The 19,875-nt window shown below is 27.4% G+C and overlaps 2 protein-coding genes across 4 annotated transcripts in view; one reads left to right on the top strand and one right to left on the bottom strand.

The window, feature by feature from the left end:
* Nucleotides 1–1,483, bottom strand: part of LOC114126736 (protein unc-80 homolog) — a 38,444-nt gene extending 36,961 nt beyond the window's left edge. For 2 of the 3 annotated variants that reach the window (XM_027990741.2, XM_027990742.2), the window contains exon 1: nucleotides 784–1,482. In XM_027990741.2, coding sequence (XP_027846542.2) covers nucleotides 784–878 — 95 coding nt within the window. In that variant the 5' untranslated portion in view covers nucleotides 879–1,482. Of the gene's footprint in view, nucleotides 1–783 lie in introns of all 3 variants that reach the window. The other variant, XM_027990743.2, reaches the window with a different exon arrangement.
* Nucleotides 1,484–4,260: 2,777 nt separating this feature from the next.
* LOC114126735 (uncharacterized) lies at nucleotides 4,261–18,292 on the top strand. Its single transcript, XM_027990739.2, has 4 exons — nucleotides 4,261–4,423; nucleotides 15,669–15,828; nucleotides 17,465–17,801; nucleotides 17,872–18,292. The coding sequence occupies exons 2-4, from the start codon at nucleotides 15,743–15,745 to the stop codon at nucleotides 18,091–18,093; spliced, it is 645 nt and encodes a 214-aa protein (XP_027846540.1). The 5' UTR covers nucleotides 4,261–4,423; nucleotides 15,669–15,742; the 3' UTR covers nucleotides 18,094–18,292.
* Nucleotides 18,293–19,875: the final 1,583 nt, after the last annotated feature.

Genomic DNA, 19,875 nt, shown 5'->3' with positions numbered 1-19,875 from the left:
ATGGATTAATGCAATAAGAGAAAATCAATTAAGGTAAACAGATGGAAAATACAAAACAATGCTAATTAAATAAATTGTTACAAGTTTATATACACTAGCTCAAAGATAATAATATAAAATAATGTGAAATGCCGATAAACAATCCGATTACTCCTAGCTCTTATTGTCATTTTTGATTTTCACTAATAAGATTATAGAAACATCACACTAATCGTAAATGAAATCAAAGAGCCGAAGAAATACTATACACATGTTTAATTATGTCTATAGATATTACGAGTTAACAGGTTCGACAAACACTGATCCATCTATACGCGAACCAGAAATAGGTTCGTGCATTTGAAACGTGACTGTCATTATTAATAAACACGAATTTAGTGGCTTACTTACAGTATAGATAAATCATAATATGTTAAAAACGTCAATCTTTATTTGATATATTACTTCGTATAATGATATAGTAGGTATTATTGACATCCCCCTAAAGCAATATTATTGCATTTATCGTATTAAGACATGAAAAGACTCCAGTGAATTATCTTGATATTATCGGAGATGTCTTTCGGAAGAGGGAAATGTGGAAGTAATCCTCTCTATCCCCCATAATACTTTGTAACTTTTCAAAATTTTCGTTTTTTTTTTTTATTATTATTAACTTATTATTTATAGTATAAATCATTATAGCTCCCCGCGGATCTCCTGTAACCTCCTACAAATCGACCAAGGGACACTTCTTCTGCGCGAGAGAACCCGGAAATACATATACCTAGTATAGACACTCACCTGGTCAAACCCCAAAAGAAATTCTGGAGGTTTATGGGAACGGGCAGATCGTTGGCAGTGGTCAAGTCGTTCCAATTCAACGGATTGTTTTCCATGATTGCGGAGGTATGTATAATAATAAAAATGATATATATTACATATATATATTTGTATATATAATAAAAACGAACAGCGGTTAAAGAGATCACGAAGATGATGATGATGATTATGATGATTATGATGATGATGATCTATAAGTGTACGCGATCGAAATCAGCGTCAGTCGTCGTCGCCGTCGTACCCTCGGTCCTCGCCGTCGGCGTCTCCGTGATGAGCGGCTGATTGTCTTGGCGGCGGCGGTGCGTCGTTCGCGCATCGCCCGCCAGACGGTTCAATGTGCCGCGAGTTCGGGGACCGACCGGACCGAGAGATCGCGAAGCATAGCCGGACCGCGCGTGGGCGGTGGTCACACGTGCCGGTATCGCGGACGTCAAACGGTACGGTATCGCGATCGCGGTGAGCGTAAAAAAAAAATAAAATAATAATAACGCGTCGCGTTTAATATTTAACGATATTTATGATATTATTACCTACCTATATTATTATAATAAAACGAATATATCTCAACCGCGGAGCGCGGTCGTGGCGATCGATAACCGTTCGGCGACGACGACTGGAATCGCTGCCGTTGCGTTACGTTTTGCGCGGACGGTGGCGTCGCGACGAGTAGTCGCCGCCGCCGCCGCCGACGACGACGCCGGCGCGCTGGCACCCCCGCCCGCCACTTCGCCCGATCCTCGGGCGTTACACTGCCGTTAACAACCCTCAACACCGCCACCGCCACCGCGCCGAGCGGGGTTAAAAAAATATTATATATTATATTTCATTCTTTACGGTCTTCCTCCTCTCTCTCTCTCTCTCACACTCTTTCCCGAAAACTTTTCCGTGCCCGCGAAACGGAATCGTAAACGATTAAGGCAGGCGATTTGGACGACGACGATAACACTCTTGCCGGTCGTCTGTGGTTAATCATTTTCTCACGCCGACTGCGCAGTACTTCACCGAAATATATTACATTATGGCACCGCGATATTATATAGTATCCGGGCTATGTGCCCGGAGTTCCTTTGCGCCGCCGTTCGCGAATAAGACGTAGGTATTCGTTAAATGTATAATATTCACAAAATACGAATGAAAATCCATTAGAAATAGGTAAAATCACTGATTTCCAATCAGACTATAATATGACGAAAACAAAGACGACTGTATTAAAAATGGTTTAGTTACAATTCGGTTGTATAATATTACTAGTAATTCCGTGACAGATTATGTGTATGATATTATGCTTTCGGCATAGAATTGTAACAAATCAATTATATTATTAATTATTATAGCTGCCTTGAATGCCAGTAATTTAAGTGTTTACAATATTTAATTACGTGTGTTATATAATTTAAAATGTTTATTAATACTAAAATTAATTTGCTAAAACAGTATCTACCGGTTTATATACGATTTTTTTTTTAAAGGATTTTTAAATGTTTCTTAACATTTGTATAAGTAGGGTTTTAATTTGTTATTGGTAATAAGACTAAAATAATGAATTCGTCTAACAAAAATCTAACAGTTTTGTCTGACGATTAGATCTGAGTATTACCAATCCCTTTTGTTCAGTGACTGCAGTTCACCCTATAGGATTCTAAAGGCGCTAAATTTAATGTTCTGAATCTCTGTTGGATGTGGTTACCTATCATAATCGTATTTAACGTTCTTAGCTCTCAAGCTTATAATAATATTGTAATATACCTTCACCACCAAATTATAATTATTATTATATAGTTATTACTTATTCCTTAATAGTTGCCCATATGGCTGACGCTTTTAACCTAGTGTCTGGGGACTTGTATAGTGAACGATAATGATACTTAATATTGAACATGATATTATCCACATTATTGTATAGGGCATAGGCAATTATTATTATCGTTATTATCAATTATGTTTATATACAGAACGATGTATACCTATTACCTATACTATTTTTTGTATAAGCATAAATCTAATTTATTCTTATAAAATATTATAATTATAATATATCAATAGATTATTCAAATAATTTATGTACCACTAATAAATATTTATATTCTCTAAAAAAAAATATTTAGATAAATGTTATAATGTTGTGAACGATTAACGATTTCACGTGAAAAATACGTGAACAAATATTTATTTAATTAATATTTTTCTTTAAAATGTTGTACACTCGATCATGAGTTAGTTCTATTTACCTACGCAAAATCAAAATATATACATACGACTATACGAGATAAAACTAAATTAAATACAGCTGATAGTATAAGCCTGATGCACATAATTACACGATAATTATAATCACGCATTTTTAAAAACTAACTTTAGTGTAAACAGTTTTCTTACCTATTTACTTTACTTTATACAGTTTTCAACAATTTAGTCGACTTTGTTCTCCACAGTTTTCTCAATATTGAGTCTCTTTTATCGCCTTATTCTGGTTATTGTATCGAGGTACTGAGTATTAATGTATAGGTAACTTACTATTATAGTTATTATTATTGTTAGTATACTACTGCTATTGCATATAGGTAATATTATACCTATAATAAGACTATTAAAAATAAGATTAAGTTTTGATACTTACCTATATAATATGAGCATGGAACATTCAACAAAATATTATTTAATTTGAGTTATATAATATTATATTTTTTTTTATCAATAGAAAAATATACAATCTCCGGTATCTACACATAATAAGCATATTATAGATTACATGAAATTGGCGGGAGATAACATGCGTGGAAATGACGTGCACGGAATGACGGAACTCCAACTGAGGGAAAAAAAATGTACTAATACAAAATAGCTTTCGAAAATCTAAAATATCATAACCAGTAACCACATATATGTACCACATGCTGAACAACATAGAATAGAGAAGGTACATAATATTAGATTCCGCTCTGTAGATATTGATATGAAATTAAAGTTATATAAAGTTGAACATTGTATACGACTTGCGGTAAGTACTCAAAAAATATTAGGTATTCAAAATTTCAAAAGTAGTACACATTTGATTATTTCTCGCGGCAAACTCGCGATAATATTATTATTATTATTTTTTTTTTTTAATATTTCCCACGGCAGAGCGGACCTTTCGACAGTCGTGGGCCCGGTGCCAATGTCCCGCGCTCTGATAATATTATTATTACGATAGTATTACAACTATCAAGACGTCGCCGGCGGCGGTATCATTATACCTACCTATACCTATACGATTATTATATTGTTGTGCAACTTCTGTTTTTTTTTTACGTTTGTGCTCGATACAACACTATCATCGTACGACGACGTAATATTTATCATTACTCGCTTATCATGTCATTATTATTATTAGCCGCCGACGGCACGATGACCCTCCCACCACGTTTCGTAGAAATCGCCGCGGCCGTTTCACGCACGCAAAACGCAGCGGCAGTCACTCCGTCCGCGTCGTACTGCTCGCACTGCCGAACCGCACACACACACACACGTCACGTGATTATCCACGGCTCGCTTGCCCGTCGTGTCTACAATTTCGTACCTGTGCAGTGCTGCGCGCGGCCGTCACTGAAAACCCGGAAAGGTAAATATTGTTCGACTTTTCGCGCTCATCCCTCTCCCCGGCCCATTCAATTTCACCCCCTCTGCAACGCCGCGGGCCTCGGTCGACCGCAACACCCCACTCCGGTGACGTATATATACAGCGTACCTACCCACGGCAAACAAGCAGGGAATTAAGTTATTCGGGTGTTTATTCCCATAATTAATTCGACTTAAGCTCGCCCGGTAGCCGCGAGCGCGTCGATTAAACTTTTCAACTAAAAAGTTTTTTTTTTGTTTTTTCGTTTTTGCCGAACTCGCGCTTGACGTCAGTTATTCACACGCACCGTCGGGCACGTCCGTCCGTCCGCGGTGCAAACTCGCGAATAATATTCGGGCCGGGCCGCGGCACCGTCGTCGTTAAGTTTTTAATATATTATTGCTACACTCGCTCGCTACAATACGAATTGATTTCGTGTTCGCCCACGAACGAAATCGCTGCGGACATTCCGATAATGCCATCTCTGATTCGCGTGAATTATTCATTAAAAATTTCGTCTAAACGTCTACGTGTGTATAGGCGCATTACCTATCACTAGGGCGCGTAGTCCCCTTAGACCCGTTCGTTGCCTCCCCCTATTAGTATTTTTATTTTTTTTTTTTAATGGTTAAGTATTATTAAATATCGATTTTTTTCAATTGCCCCCTCCCCTAAAGAATTGATCTAGCTATGGGCCTGCTATGACAATTGACAGTGTCATCAATTACAAGTATTATAATTATATAGGTGTCGCTTTTAATTTACAATAAGTGCTATATCGCATGTGTATTTTATAGTCTAATCGAGAGCCGATAGTACGTCTAAATGATTTTTCATATTCACGAGTATCGCGAACTCATTATACTTATTAATGAATAATATTATTACCTATTCTGACCTTCTGAACGCGTATACTAATCGTATACGATTACAATACGCATGTGTTCATCCAATATTACATTTAGTTCTCAATTCTAACGTTGGATAGACTCTATTTTATTATTTAGGAAAAAAAAATCAAATAACAAACTTGACCATTAAATGTCGTGTTCTCGCCGGTCCTGAAGTAACATATTGTGGTACAAGAGTGGTACTTACCAGTCGAATTGATTATTTTAACAGTATAAACATTAATTATAAATGTTAGTACTTTATATAATTATATCATAAAATAATTAACAAACATATTATTGTCCATAATAATAAAAATAACTATACCTTATTAGAACGGTGTAAATAGGATCGGGGTGTATAAATAGCTTAAAATTAGTTTAAATGTTGTGAAAATAAATTATGCATAGAAAAAAATTAAATGTTTATTGATGAACATTTTTAAGTTTGTGATTAATATTTTTAAATAACTAATTATATTTCGTTTTAATATCTTAAGGAATACTACACTTAAAATGTGTATTAAAAAAGAGTGGTCAAGTGGGTACCGCTCTGCTGTACAGTAAATTACTATTATTTATGTGTTAAATTTGAATCCAATGTTAGGTATCATTGTATACAAAAATCGATTCTGAATGGAGATTTAATTTGTCAGCTTAGGATATATTTTCCAGTGGGTGATTTATGTTTTAACTTAAATCATGTACCTAAAGAAAATACTAATAATGTATAAATGTAATGTATGTACCTATACATTTATAAAATGTATATATAAACAAATGGTATATGTTTCAAGTTTTTACGGCTAGTAATTTTTAACTATAACAAAAATCTAAAATTATTTGATGGAAAATTGTTATTTTATCGTGAATTTTTCATTTCATAAATATTTAAAAGGATAAATTTTTTTTAATTGAACAACGTTCGACTTTTTTGTACTTATTATAAGCCAAACTTATGGAAAACCTTGTATTAAATTTTAAATTCTTAGTTAGGTACTTATACAAAATTGTTTATACATTTTTAACTACAAAATTATTTACAAATATTCATGATTTTGACAAATTTTGTCAATATTCGAACTTCAAGAGCTAATAAAAACAATTGTGCCTAAGCATTCTTAAAAATTTTTAATCACAATAAGAATTAAAATATAAAAATTTTATCAATATTTTAATAAAAAAACTGAATCAAAACGAATATCTCAAATGCCTATAAATTATAGCATTAAAATAAGCGAAATTTTTTGAAAATTAAATTAAATTATGTAAAGAAAATACCAATCTAAACAACTGGTGAAATTTTCAAGTATCTATGACTTTTCTTATACTTTTTGAATAGGTAATAACAAATATTGAAAATCGTTTGAGGGTAAATCGTTAGGCGATTTCGTAAAATTTAAAATTCAAATGTTCGTAAAACATTTTTCCTATAATGAATTAATGAGGCTTCGAGTTCTTTCTATACTACTATTGAAGGAAAACTTATGGAAAACTTAATATTGAATTTTTTAACTTTAGATATAAGTACAAAAAATTGTATGAATTTCAATTACAAAATTACTTGTACGTTTTCATAATTTTGACATATTTCGTAAAAATTTGAACTTTAAACGCGTATAAAAAAAAACTGTGACAAACGAATTTTGAATTTTTTTTAACTACAATAAGAGCAACTTATAAAAACCTTGTATTAAAATTTTTAAGTTTTTTTTGGGCACCTAAAATTATTTTATCGACACTTCATAAAAAACTACTTAGAAAAATCGAAAATTTCAATTGTCCATAAATAACTCAAAAAAAGCCAAAATATTTTGAAAATTTTACTATAAATAACACAAATGTAAACATTTGGTGAAAATTTCAAGTATTTACAGTGATTAGTTTTTGAGTTACAATTATATAAAAAAAAAATCGAATTTTTGAAAACTGTTGAAAAATTTTTACTTTTGATCTTTATAATGCACCAAGTAACCAAAGATAACCACCCTCAAAAGTTTGAAATTAAAACATTATTTCGACAAATTATAATGTATACACATACACATCATTGTAAAATCAGTATATTCAGAATCTAAAATATATAGGTAGGTAAGTTGTAAATTATTAAATCATTATAAATTGGTATAACCACAGGTTATGGAGAACATTTTAAATATTTTGACAAAATAGCATGTCTAAATAAAATACATTTATAAATTTAATATTTGATGAAAATGTCAAATCTTGTCGATTACAAAAAATTAACAAAATAGATTTTGTTAGAAACTGATGTTTTGTAAATATTCCTGTTTTCAGTTTTGTTTGTTAATTTTTCCATTTATATTGAAAATAAAGACAACTTTTTTTCTTTTGATCTCTTCTCCAAAGTCCAGACTAGATTAAATTTTTTATCATTTGAGATAATGAAGCATACTGTTGAAATAATTACCTGAATATCTACTTAAATAGCTAAATGAAAAACAGTAGAACTATGAATAGCAGGCATATTACGGCTGATTTCGTCCCTTTTATACTATTCAAAAATTATTTCTTATTATTAACCTAATTTCGATTTTTTTTTTCATTTATTCGTTTTATGGTATATTTGAAGACTTTAATAAGTATATATTCGTATTGGCAAATATTTTACAACGAATAAAATAAATAACTTTCATGAATTATTTATGTTTACTCTTTACTGTACGTACGTGGTACACGCTGCTTAAAGTTGTGTAGTAGTAACTATAATATGATTCAATATAATATTACGAATGTAGACGTGACGTCGTAATCGTACCTACGTCGTATTTATAAAATATATATGTCTCCGTCTCCCATACGTGCAGGATAACTTTAAAATCAATACGTTTAAGTTCATTGCACAGATTATAGTCATATACATGGACCTACGATGCGCGCAAAAAAGATTGACAAGTGGTTTTAAAACTATGATGCTCAAATAAAAATGTAATAAAATAATATTTTCAGGATTAAAAAAAAAATGTGACAAATATTTTAAATATTATAGGTACTTTTTAATTTGGTGACTCAAAATTCATTTTTAAGAAATATTTTTAAAAAAAATGTCTTACTGCCTATTTTATTTTATTTATATTATATTTGTCTCTTAATGATGTGTTATATACTTATATGACGTATATTAAGTGTGTATATTTAAGATACATGGTTTATTATTAACTAGATTAAGAATATTATATAGAGTATTATATTAGTTACCAGCCATTGGAGCATACAACTGTTTTTAATGTTTTTATAAATAATTCAGAAGGAAAACATGATGAATTTAGCCAAATTTGATACCTATATAATATTATTATTAATTTATTATAAAAAGTTTGTTTTACATAAATTCTTTCAAAAAAACTATATATTTTTTACAAAACTTATTTATTTATATATTTTTATAAACATATTTTATTTACATAAAAATTAAATGTTTGATGCATTATATATATATACAAATTTGTTTTACTATAAGTTTATTTTGATAATATATATATTGTTCAATGAAAAATTAATAATTTAATGATTCAATCAAATCGAAAGGGTGGACCACTAAATTAGGTTTAAAGAACTATTACTATTATTTTTTGAAATCCGTTCAACCGATTAGGAATTTATCGCGAACAAAATAAAACGACTTCATTTTATACTATGTATTGATACATTATTAATACCTATAATATAATATATATATAAAATATGTTACAACCAACGCAAATCAAACTTGTTTAAAAACTCAAACATATATACATTTTAAAATTTGACCACAGAAAAATTATTTATCTTTGACCTACAGGCTACAAGTAGGAATATAATCATAATATAAATTATATAAATTAATAAATCAAGTACCTAAAATTAGAAAATATAATAATACAGTTGTTCCACGAACGCAAACGTTTTAAAATAAACGTTGTTAAAATAATATTTTCCACGAAAGTTTAACTAACGAAGCACGGTGCGTGCGTTTTGTTTTCAAAATCAGAACCCTCGTGAAATCAATACTCGGGAAGTTGGGAAAAGTAAATGATTCTGGCAGAGCCGTGATTGGACTACTATAGTGGTCTCTGGACCTATTTTAAAACAATACAAAATCAATTTTATAGTCAGTAAAAAAAATTATAGTTTATTAAATCAACTGATTAATGGTAATAGTCAGGTAGATAAAGATATATGTTAAATAAAAATATAGACGTAGAGTTAGGTAGGGAGATAAAGCAGAAAAACTTTATAAATACCATGAGAATCCGTAATTTTTATCTTAATGCGGGTGCTCAACTTCTTTTTTTATCGAAACTTTTACGTGATATAAATACAAACGATAAATGAATTTTCTAATCACCACTTATCCCGAACCCTCTCACATCATGAATTCATGTGCCAGGGACGACATTGCGAAACAATGGTTTCATACTCGCGAACAAGAGAAGTCTGGGAAGTAAGAGCGGGTGGCCCATAATATTGTATAGAACGTGGTCAAGTGCAGACAACCCACGACTGGAAACCCACATATATATATTTATACTCATTGTGTTAGGCTATCGATCGTTTATTTAATAAATGTTTGTAAGTATATATATATTATTATCACACTTTTAAACACGTCGTCTTGTCCGACAACGGTCGCACGCGTTAGAGAACAGTTTCATAGTATACACACAACGGCCACGGACGTGACTCTAAAACCATCGGCTATTGTGTATAGTTTTACACATAAAGCCTAAACAGTCAACAGTATGATGAATTTGAAAAGTGACTGTTTTATTCTTAATCCATGATATTATTCTAAGCAAATTTTTTCTTCGATATCATTTTTAACACAAAAAATCATATTTTTATCGTAATAATTTTTCGATTCAACTGGTAGGTATTATTTTTATTTTTATACTTTAAAAACAATATTATTTCATCAAAGTAAAGATAAACTAATTAGTAGATATGTGTATATATATTATGCATATAATAAGTAAATAACTCAAAAATATAACTATTTTTAAAAATTATCTATAGATAAGACCCGTAAACATTAAAATGAAAAAGAAAAATGCTTTCAAAACTGTACTAGTAAATTTACCAAGAAAATAACCGTTTATTGATAATATAAGTACTCATTCTTTAAAATTATAATATAATAAGTATATGTACAAATAGTAGGTATACGATTATGGTGTGTGTGTTTCTCTTTTCTGCAACACGAGATAACTGGAGTCGATTCATATTTCTACTAGTATGAATTTGAAAGGTTCACTTTTCCACCAGTAAATACAAAATGTAAAAAATACAAAATTACGTAATAATACGTATTTTATTGTAATTTTTAAATTAAACTTTTTTTATATAGGAGAACCAATAATGAAAGTATTAATTATTGATATTAATAATGTTTATTTCTCTTTACTGCTTAATATCACTTTTTATGGTAGAAAAAGTAATTAAGTTATCTAGTGCTTACCATTTTCTTAGGGGCAAATAAGATGCAATTGAGTCAAGTAATTTTTACATTTTCTCTTATTTTCGAATAATTCACACATTTAAAACTCTACCACCATCACCATTCAAAATTTACTGAATTTAAGATTTTATTGCATTAAAGTACTTTAAAATTAACTCTAAATATAATTCAAAAACTATAAGTAATTAAATACAATTGTTTCATTAAATTAAAAAACTGTGTCAGTGTTAAATTTCTTAAGAATATAGTTAATTAATTTTCCTAAGAACTATATATTTTATAAAAAAAAAATTGCTAAAAATTACATTGCAATTAACGTTAACACCAGTTTTTCATAAAATAGAGTTTAGTTCTTGCTATACTGAAAATGTTTCTGAATGTTAGAAATTTTAAACTTTAACAAAATATTATTTAGGCACATACAATTTATTGCAATCATATAATATAATATATTAAAATTGTTTTCCTATTAATCAATTTCTATACTTTCAATTAAATCCCACTTGATTAGAAATGTTGCTTTTTAAAAAAAATATATTGTTGTATAGTTTTTAATTATTACTACTTATTATTGCATTTTGCAATTTATAATATTTTCTTTTTAAAAAAAAATTTCATTATTAAAAAAATGTATTTATTTATTATTTTTTTAATCATGTTTTATTGTTCTCTAAATTAATGTATAGTAACAACCTAGTGTGACATACAAATCACACACAATTACAAATGTTTTAATAAAGCCATAAATGTATACAATGTATATTATACAATATAATATACATAATATTATTATTATAATGTTATTTCATATTTTTATAAACGTCCATTAATCAAAAAGTGAACTATAAGGTATCATACAGGTGGAATGCTTAATAGGGAAATGTCAATTTCGTATTTTTGTTTGAAGCACTGTAAGCAAAGGTGACACCCCCTATACCACGTTATATTCAGTATACTATATATTACTTCTCAGAAACCTTTAAATATCTCAAGTATATAAAATGATTTTGTAAGACTTGATTTCTGAATATTATATTAGCTTATAATAGATTTTTGTTGTAATTTTAAAGTTTATTTTATTTTGGACTAAAAACTTACAGACTACAGTTAATTTGATTGTTGCGTTGTATCAATTTATTTATTTATGAACGTTAATCAAAAACAAAAATACAGTTCTGCTAGAATTCATACTTTAGTATTTAAATTCTAAATCAACAATAAATTATCATAGGGATACGAAATTATTATATAATCGTTATAGATAGTAATTGTAATTGTAGTTCTAGTCATTAACTCCTTAATGAACAATTCGAAAATCAGTTTTCACAATCGGCTAATTTGATATGAGATTTAAACTTCAATGTACTCTAATTCCAAAAGGAGCGCCCAAATTAACCAGGTAGAGTTTATGCTTTGATATTATTATTCTATACCTATATTGATATTTATTTATAAAAAAAATAGAAATTCGTAGTATTTTAGACTAGTCATGGTATCTTGGTTCAACCTCTTTGGTGGCTGATAAAAAAGCGGAAACCATAATATAATAAATCGATTTTACAGCAAAGCGAAAATTTAATTTAATACTATTTCTTATGTTTATTAATAAAAAATTAAAATCTCAAGGTTAGATTGAGCTTTTAAATTAAGTCTGTAGTTTTCTACATTATATTTTCACAAATTTTTATTTAAACACAATTAAACATCGACATTTGTTAATTAGAAGGATAAAAATAAAATTCAAGCGATTTCAATTTAATGTTACTAATATAATTTATAATACGTATATAACCATCGGCCATAGGTATTATTCATAATTTGAAAGAAATACATAAATAATTTATTATTTTAAATAAAGTAGATGATAATAATAATAGGTGCAAACGTACAACAAAATATTATAATACATTATTACAAGTAAACGGTTTACACTTAACAGTGAGCATTATGAATAAGCTAAGAAGTTTTCTTTTTTTATACCGTTGATATCAAGAGTACCTATGCATATTTTAGATTCATTCGATAAACTGGAGACTGGTAGTTGGTACAGTAGTACCTACTTGGCAACATTTCTATAGGTACCATTATAGCCATTATAGGTTTGTGCAATACCAAGAAGTGGTTGACTTTTTATTTAGGCAAGTTACTTTAAACAGAACTGAACCATCAGATATCGTATTTAAACCACACATGTTCTGCAATGATCTGTGCCTTATTCTCAACTACACCTCTAATGATGACAGTTGCTATAATGTATCTACAGGACTACAGGAGTAGAACACAATTCTCTTACGGTTTGTACCTAATATTTTAGTGAAATGTTGCCAGATTTTCTAATCTTTACGTAGATATTTGACTATTTTACTCAATTATAGCTCTTGATATACGTTTTTTTTAAACAAAAATAAGATCAGCATCTAAAAGACGTTTCAATCATATGACCTTAGCCGACAAACGAAGTTTATTAGATCAACAAATATAACAAATATTTAATTCATAAAAATATGAATAATACATTTTTAACTTTAAATTTTTCAAGTTCATCAATTTTTTTATAATATTATTATTTAACTATTTAAGAAAAGTAAACGAATTAACAATTATAAAGAAGAACCAAATTTTGCATAAAATATATGTTGCTACTTTTAACGCCATATAGGTATATGCAATGAGAATCCGCAAATCATTACTTGATTAATAAAATATAAAAACTTTATAGTGCATATTTTTGCATATTCTGACGTTAGTGCATGTTCTGCATATTTTTGCATATTTTAACTGTACAAATATACACCTAACGATCCAAAAAAATGTTGAGCAAAAAAAAAACAGATTATAGGTACGTTTATGTAATATTAATATCAAATATTTTACGTATCAAAGAATATTCGGACGCTAAAAATAGGTTACTTAACTTCCATAGGTTATTGTTTTTCCAATTAACATACTATATTAAAATATTCATATTTTTTTTTATTTAAATCAGTATATTGTCAATGTATCTACTATTTAACTTTAATAAAATATTTTTACAATTTATCAATAATTAAAAATTAAATTACAATTTAACAAATTACATTTTTTTATTGCATATTTGCTATACTATACATCTTACTTTTTGTTTATGAAAATTTTAATAAAAATAATAAATAATTATCATTGCAAAAATAAAATAAAATAAAAATAAATGAAATTTTATTTTGCATTTTTTCTTGTATATTTCGACTTTTTTCAGTGCATATTTGTATTCATATTTTAAAATTTTAAATGCATATAAATCCCATCTTTAATTATAAACAATGAATGGCGACATTGCCCTGAATATTATACGAAATCGTGTTGTTTTTGGGGTAATTTTGATAATTCATTGTTTGATCAAAATCAAATTTAATCGTGTTCCCAAAAAGATGAAATCGTGCTTTACCGATATACAGATCTACGAGGGCATTGATGGAGTAGGTGTAATGTAGCAATCTATCAAACGTCATGCGTATTAGCACGTGCGTGTGATACAATCGGACACGTTTTCCTGACGACAGTGTTCCAGTTACCACTATATCTCCACAACTCTCACCAATCAACACAATGACTTACAATACAGGGCTTACCCTTGTTATACCTATATAACTTTTTCGAACAATTCCTGTTTTTCTATAATTTATATTTGCGGTTATTTTAAAAGATACTGGGAATCTATTTATACTGTTCCTTTAAATACACAAAAAAAAAATGAAAATGAAATTTGCCTCCAGTCAGAATTTAAAATATTTATCACAAATATAAAAAACCTTATAAAATCAAGTTAATAGGTTATAAATTATACTCTCTAATTTATTTCGTTATCCTGATTAATATTTACTTTTGATTTCAAATATTTGTGTACCTATATAATAGAATAAATCATATTTGTGTTTTGTTAATTTTCAAACTTAATACTTTCTAACAATAGAAATTCGTACTAATGTGAATATTTGAAAAATACGTAAAACTGATGGTAATTTAAATTAATTATAATTAGATATTCTAATAAATTTAAATTTCACATTTTTCATTTACATAATAAAACTACTTATTTACTGAAGAGGATGAAATTATTTTTATCATAATTTATAATTTTAGATTCTAAACGAAGTGATGAATGTACAATATATTGATTTTACAATGATGTGTGTTTTTTTTGTTATGTCTATATAGCAATATAGCATATACAGCATAACTTGTCAAAATAATATGTTTCAATTTCAAACTTCAGGGGTGGTTTCCGATGGCAAAGTGAATATCCTTAGTGCATTATAGAGGTCAAAACTAAGAACTTTCCAAAGTTTTCAAAAAAATCAACTTTTTTATATGGTTCTTACTCAAAAACGAATCACTGTAAATACTTGAAATTTTCACCAAATTTTTATATTACCATAATTTTTAAACAGTTAAATTTTAAAAATATTCCAATTTTTTTTTTGAGTTTTTTATAAACAACTGAAATTTTTAATTATTCTAAGTATTTTTTTTTTTTTTTGAAACGTCAATAAAGATTATTATAAGTTATTTTTTTTGTAGTTAAAAAAAATTAAATAATCATTAATCACGATTTTTTTTGTAAGCATTTTAAGTTCAAATGTTTACGAAATTTTACAAGTAATTTTGTTGTTGAAAATTCATAAAAAAACTTTATTTATATTTAGGTTGAAAAATTCAACACTATATTTTCCGAAATTTTTCCTTTAAATAACTATAGAGAAAACTTAAAACATCATTATAGGAAAATGTTATGAGCATCTGAATTTTAAATTTTTACGAAATCGCTAACGATTTTTATATATAGGTATTATTTATAAAATAATTATTTTTATTTTTATATTTAATTATTTTTTTTTAATTTTTTTTATTAATTTGGTTTCAGGAGTTTCAGAATTGATTTTATGGTTTTTCAAACCGTAGAAAACATCAATCTGTCGACTATAAAACATAAGTAATATGTTGATGAAATTGAAAGTGTTAATTTTATTTTCGATTAGTGCACAAATTTCTCGTTCGACAATTATGGCCTATAATCCCCCTTTGTAAGTATATGTCAATAAATATTGAATAAAATTATAAAACTTAACTTCTACACAGTGACAGCAAGTGGTAATTAAGACGTACCATAAACATTAAACATACATAACAATACATCACACGCATTATACATTCAGTTATATCTTTGATAAAAAATAAATATTAACAATTATTAATAATATTACAATTACAAATTACAATAGTAATTTTAATCGAAGAATATACACGCTAATACCATGAAAACATAAGTATATTTAATATTATGATAATTTAATAGTTAATTAATTATTATGATAGATTGAAAAACGCAATTTTTATGTGTCTATATTATATTTGTATTAGCTGTGTTTAAAATTATATTTTCGATTATTTTGAAAATTTGATTATTGAACTATAAAAACTACACCGTAACCAATTGTTGAGGTAAATTAAATAGTTAGGAATGAATGATTATAAATTAAAATAAAGGAAGTTAATGATTATTATATTAAGTAATTACTAATCAGAATTTAAGGAAAGAATAAATGTCTGCAAGTACTTACAAAAAAATCTGTATCTAATAGTTATAACTTATAACGTTATGTTTAAAGGAGTAATAAAGTTATAACTGTTATAAAATATATGATATTATTATTCATAACAATCACAATTCATAATACTAAACGCAAATTTAACGTAAAGACGGTAAAGTTGAAAATTTTGATAATGCCAAGTGAAAAACTTAAATAACATTTTAATGCTGAATAATTTTACATGAAATTTTTTCATATTCAAGCCTTTTATTTATTACTCAGATCACCATGATATTACTACCTATTTAATATATTCTACTTGTAAAAATTCACTTTTAAAAATCAAAAATTAGCGGGACTTACCTTGTAGTTATCAATATTATATCATCAACAAATTAAACATAGCTTAAAATATATATATATTTTTTTTAATGATTATTACAGTTATTATAAAATAATATATTATTTTAAAACGTTTTATATTTTACTATTTTTTATCACTAACATTTTTTAAATTCTTACTTTTTTAGAACAACATAATATATTTTTGATTGAAAAACAGAATTTTTTTTAAATTATGATACATAGAAAATCGAGTTTTTAATTTTTAATTAATTTTTCATAAATACCTATTCAAAGTTTTGATAATCGGAATAGACCAAACATTTTGCGTGGTCACCCTAACTGCAGTGATTTTATCATACGCTCTTCTAGCGATCTTAACTAAAAATATTTTTATGTTATAACCAATAGATTATACGATTAAATACAATCCAATTTTTGTCTTAGATAAAAATCACTAATAACTAAATTTAAAATAAACAACATCACGGAAACAACTTCATATTAGTTTTTCATAATAATACATTAGTGCATAATAAAAAAGGTACAATTTAAAAAATACATTTTTTAAAATAAAGTAAAATATACGGTGTATCGTACCTCATAACTTCATCAAGAAGTATTTTAAGTATTCAAAAAACGAATATGGGATATATTTCTTATAAATATTAAACATATACTAATACTACTTACTCGTAAAGCCAGCATTTTATACCACCATTTTGTGTAATAATTTAATAACAGTTTATTAGTACGACTTAATTGTGTTTTGTTTTTTAATATTTAGATCAAGTTTGTTGTTATTCGATTTTCAAAATGTTACCGATTTAAATAACTGGACAGAACAATCGGACACTGTAAGATCAGTAGGAAAGTCAAAAGCAACATTTGATTTATATAAAACTCAAACTAAACAGTCTGCAATCCTCTTCACGTTGCTAAATCCACAATCAAACGGTGCATGTTTCAGTGGCGTCCGTACAACAACACAATTAAACCTTGATGGATATGAATATATATCATTTTTATGCAAAACCGCAGGAAATGCCACTACATATAAAATTATTTTGAGGCACAATAATTTAAACGACGAACCAAACCCAACTTATGAACAAAAATTTAAGGTATATTTAAATGTACTTTGATATAAATTTACAACTATTTTTAAAATATTATTTACAATGATTTTAACAGGTTAATACTGATTCAGAAACAACAGTAAAATTGCCAATTTCACAATTTGATCCATATTATAGGGGTAAAATAATACTAGATGGACCTACTTTAAATGTGAAAAATATTACCAGCTTTGGCATTCAAGTGGCTGGTGGTGTTTATGAAAATTTTAAGCAATCGGGCTTATCATCATTAGTGGTGGATCAAATATGGGCAGAACCCAACGAAGATGCAAACTGAACAATTTTACATCATCATTATTCATTTATGATTTAAATAATATTAATTTCTGTCAACTATTGTACTTATTACTTATTAATTAGATATTATCTATAAGTAGACAGTTAAAACATATTGTACGGCGTATGCTACTTCATTTAAATCAACTGAATATTGCAAAGTTAATTACCTATTCATAATATATAATATTGTATTTTAATTTATTTTATTTTCTATCCTCGACAATTTTGGTTTTAAATGTTTGTTAAAGAATGTGGAGTTAAAATTACATTGTTGACTGAACTTTTTAAAACATATCCAACTATGTTCAAATAGACTTGTAGGATATAATTAGAATTTATTTGAGCCCCTTATTTTAACTATCCCATATTAAACTTTGTACTGCCAATTTCACGCCTGTAGACATTACAATTTTATTAAAACTTTCCAACAAGTCTATTTGAACATTGTTGGAAAGTTTTTGGAATTTTTAGTAGCTCCTCTATTTAATTATTTAACTTTGAAGTGTTAATTTCTCACCTAACACATTACATTTTGACTTTACAAATAAAAAACCATAACCGAATAAAAACCATCTCACAATATTTATCGAGGTTTAAATTTATGTTAAAACTGAAATTTAAGCTGACTTTAATGTTAAAATTCAAATTTTATTTAAAGTTGTATTTAGAACTCAATTAGAAACATGTATTATATTCAAATATACTAAAAAAATGTTTATGCAACTACAAAAGAAATAACACAATTAACCTAAATTAGATAGGTATAAAACATATAAAATACAATCACTTATAAGAACAAACAAATCAAATAATTAAAACATTACAATAGACAATAGTAAAAAATAAAATAAACTTCTTTAATAAAACAATCGTTTGACCTATTAGGTACTAAAGTCATTGATAAAATTACTAATTTCACGATTTTCAATATTATTAATAATTATCTTTTAACTGTATTTACTTAGTTTTAGCTAATATTTAAAATAACGTACCAACAAGATGAAGTTAGAAACTTCTTCATTCAGATAACATACTAATAAAACAATAATAATTTAAAAACCAACGAGTATATAATATTAATAATGATATAATATAATTATTATTATAAATGTATTAAAATTAACACAATATTTTAATCTGTAAATTAATAATAATAATGAAACCAAAGTACATGCAATCAAAAGGCATCATTTCAATTGTTCTTAGAGTCAAAATACTCATTAGTCATTACCCTTATATTAATTTGTTGAAAATAATAGGCGTATTACAAAGTCAAGTTTCATAAATTTAAGTCTCATAAAATGCATGTGTTATCTATATAATATTTATTTTCCATACCTATATATTAGATTTCTATATCAAAATAATAACATATTATAGATACAATAATAATAATATATTATAAATAATATGTCAACATTTACTCTTACCTATAAAGACTAATATTAAAAATAAAAATGAAGCCATTTTCCTACTTCAGAATTAGGATTGTTAATTTTTATACTCTGTTTGCAGTCCACAACTTTGAATATTCCTCCACCAAGCTTGTGATAAATGAAATCGACACCCTACTAAAAGTATTGAAGGCCAGACTTGTTTTACTGCAAAATGTATACCTTGTTCGAAATCGGCAACGACTGTTTTTGGATTTAAATCAATATTGAATGTTGCACATTTACTAATTAAAACTCGAAATAAATATTCATATGTACTTGGTAATTTATTTGGCAGTAAAGAAAATATAAGTGGAATATAGTGCCCATTTTTCAAACTATGTATC

This window comes from Aphis gossypii, chromosome X (genome assembly GCF_020184175.1).
Source record: "Aphis gossypii isolate Hap1 chromosome X, ASM2018417v2, whole genome shotgun sequence".
NCBI lineage: Eukaryota > Metazoa > Arthropoda > Insecta > Hemiptera > Aphididae > Aphis > Aphis gossypii.
The sequence above is the reverse complement of the archived record's forward strand: the minus strand, read 5'-3'. Positions and strand labels throughout refer to the sequence as shown.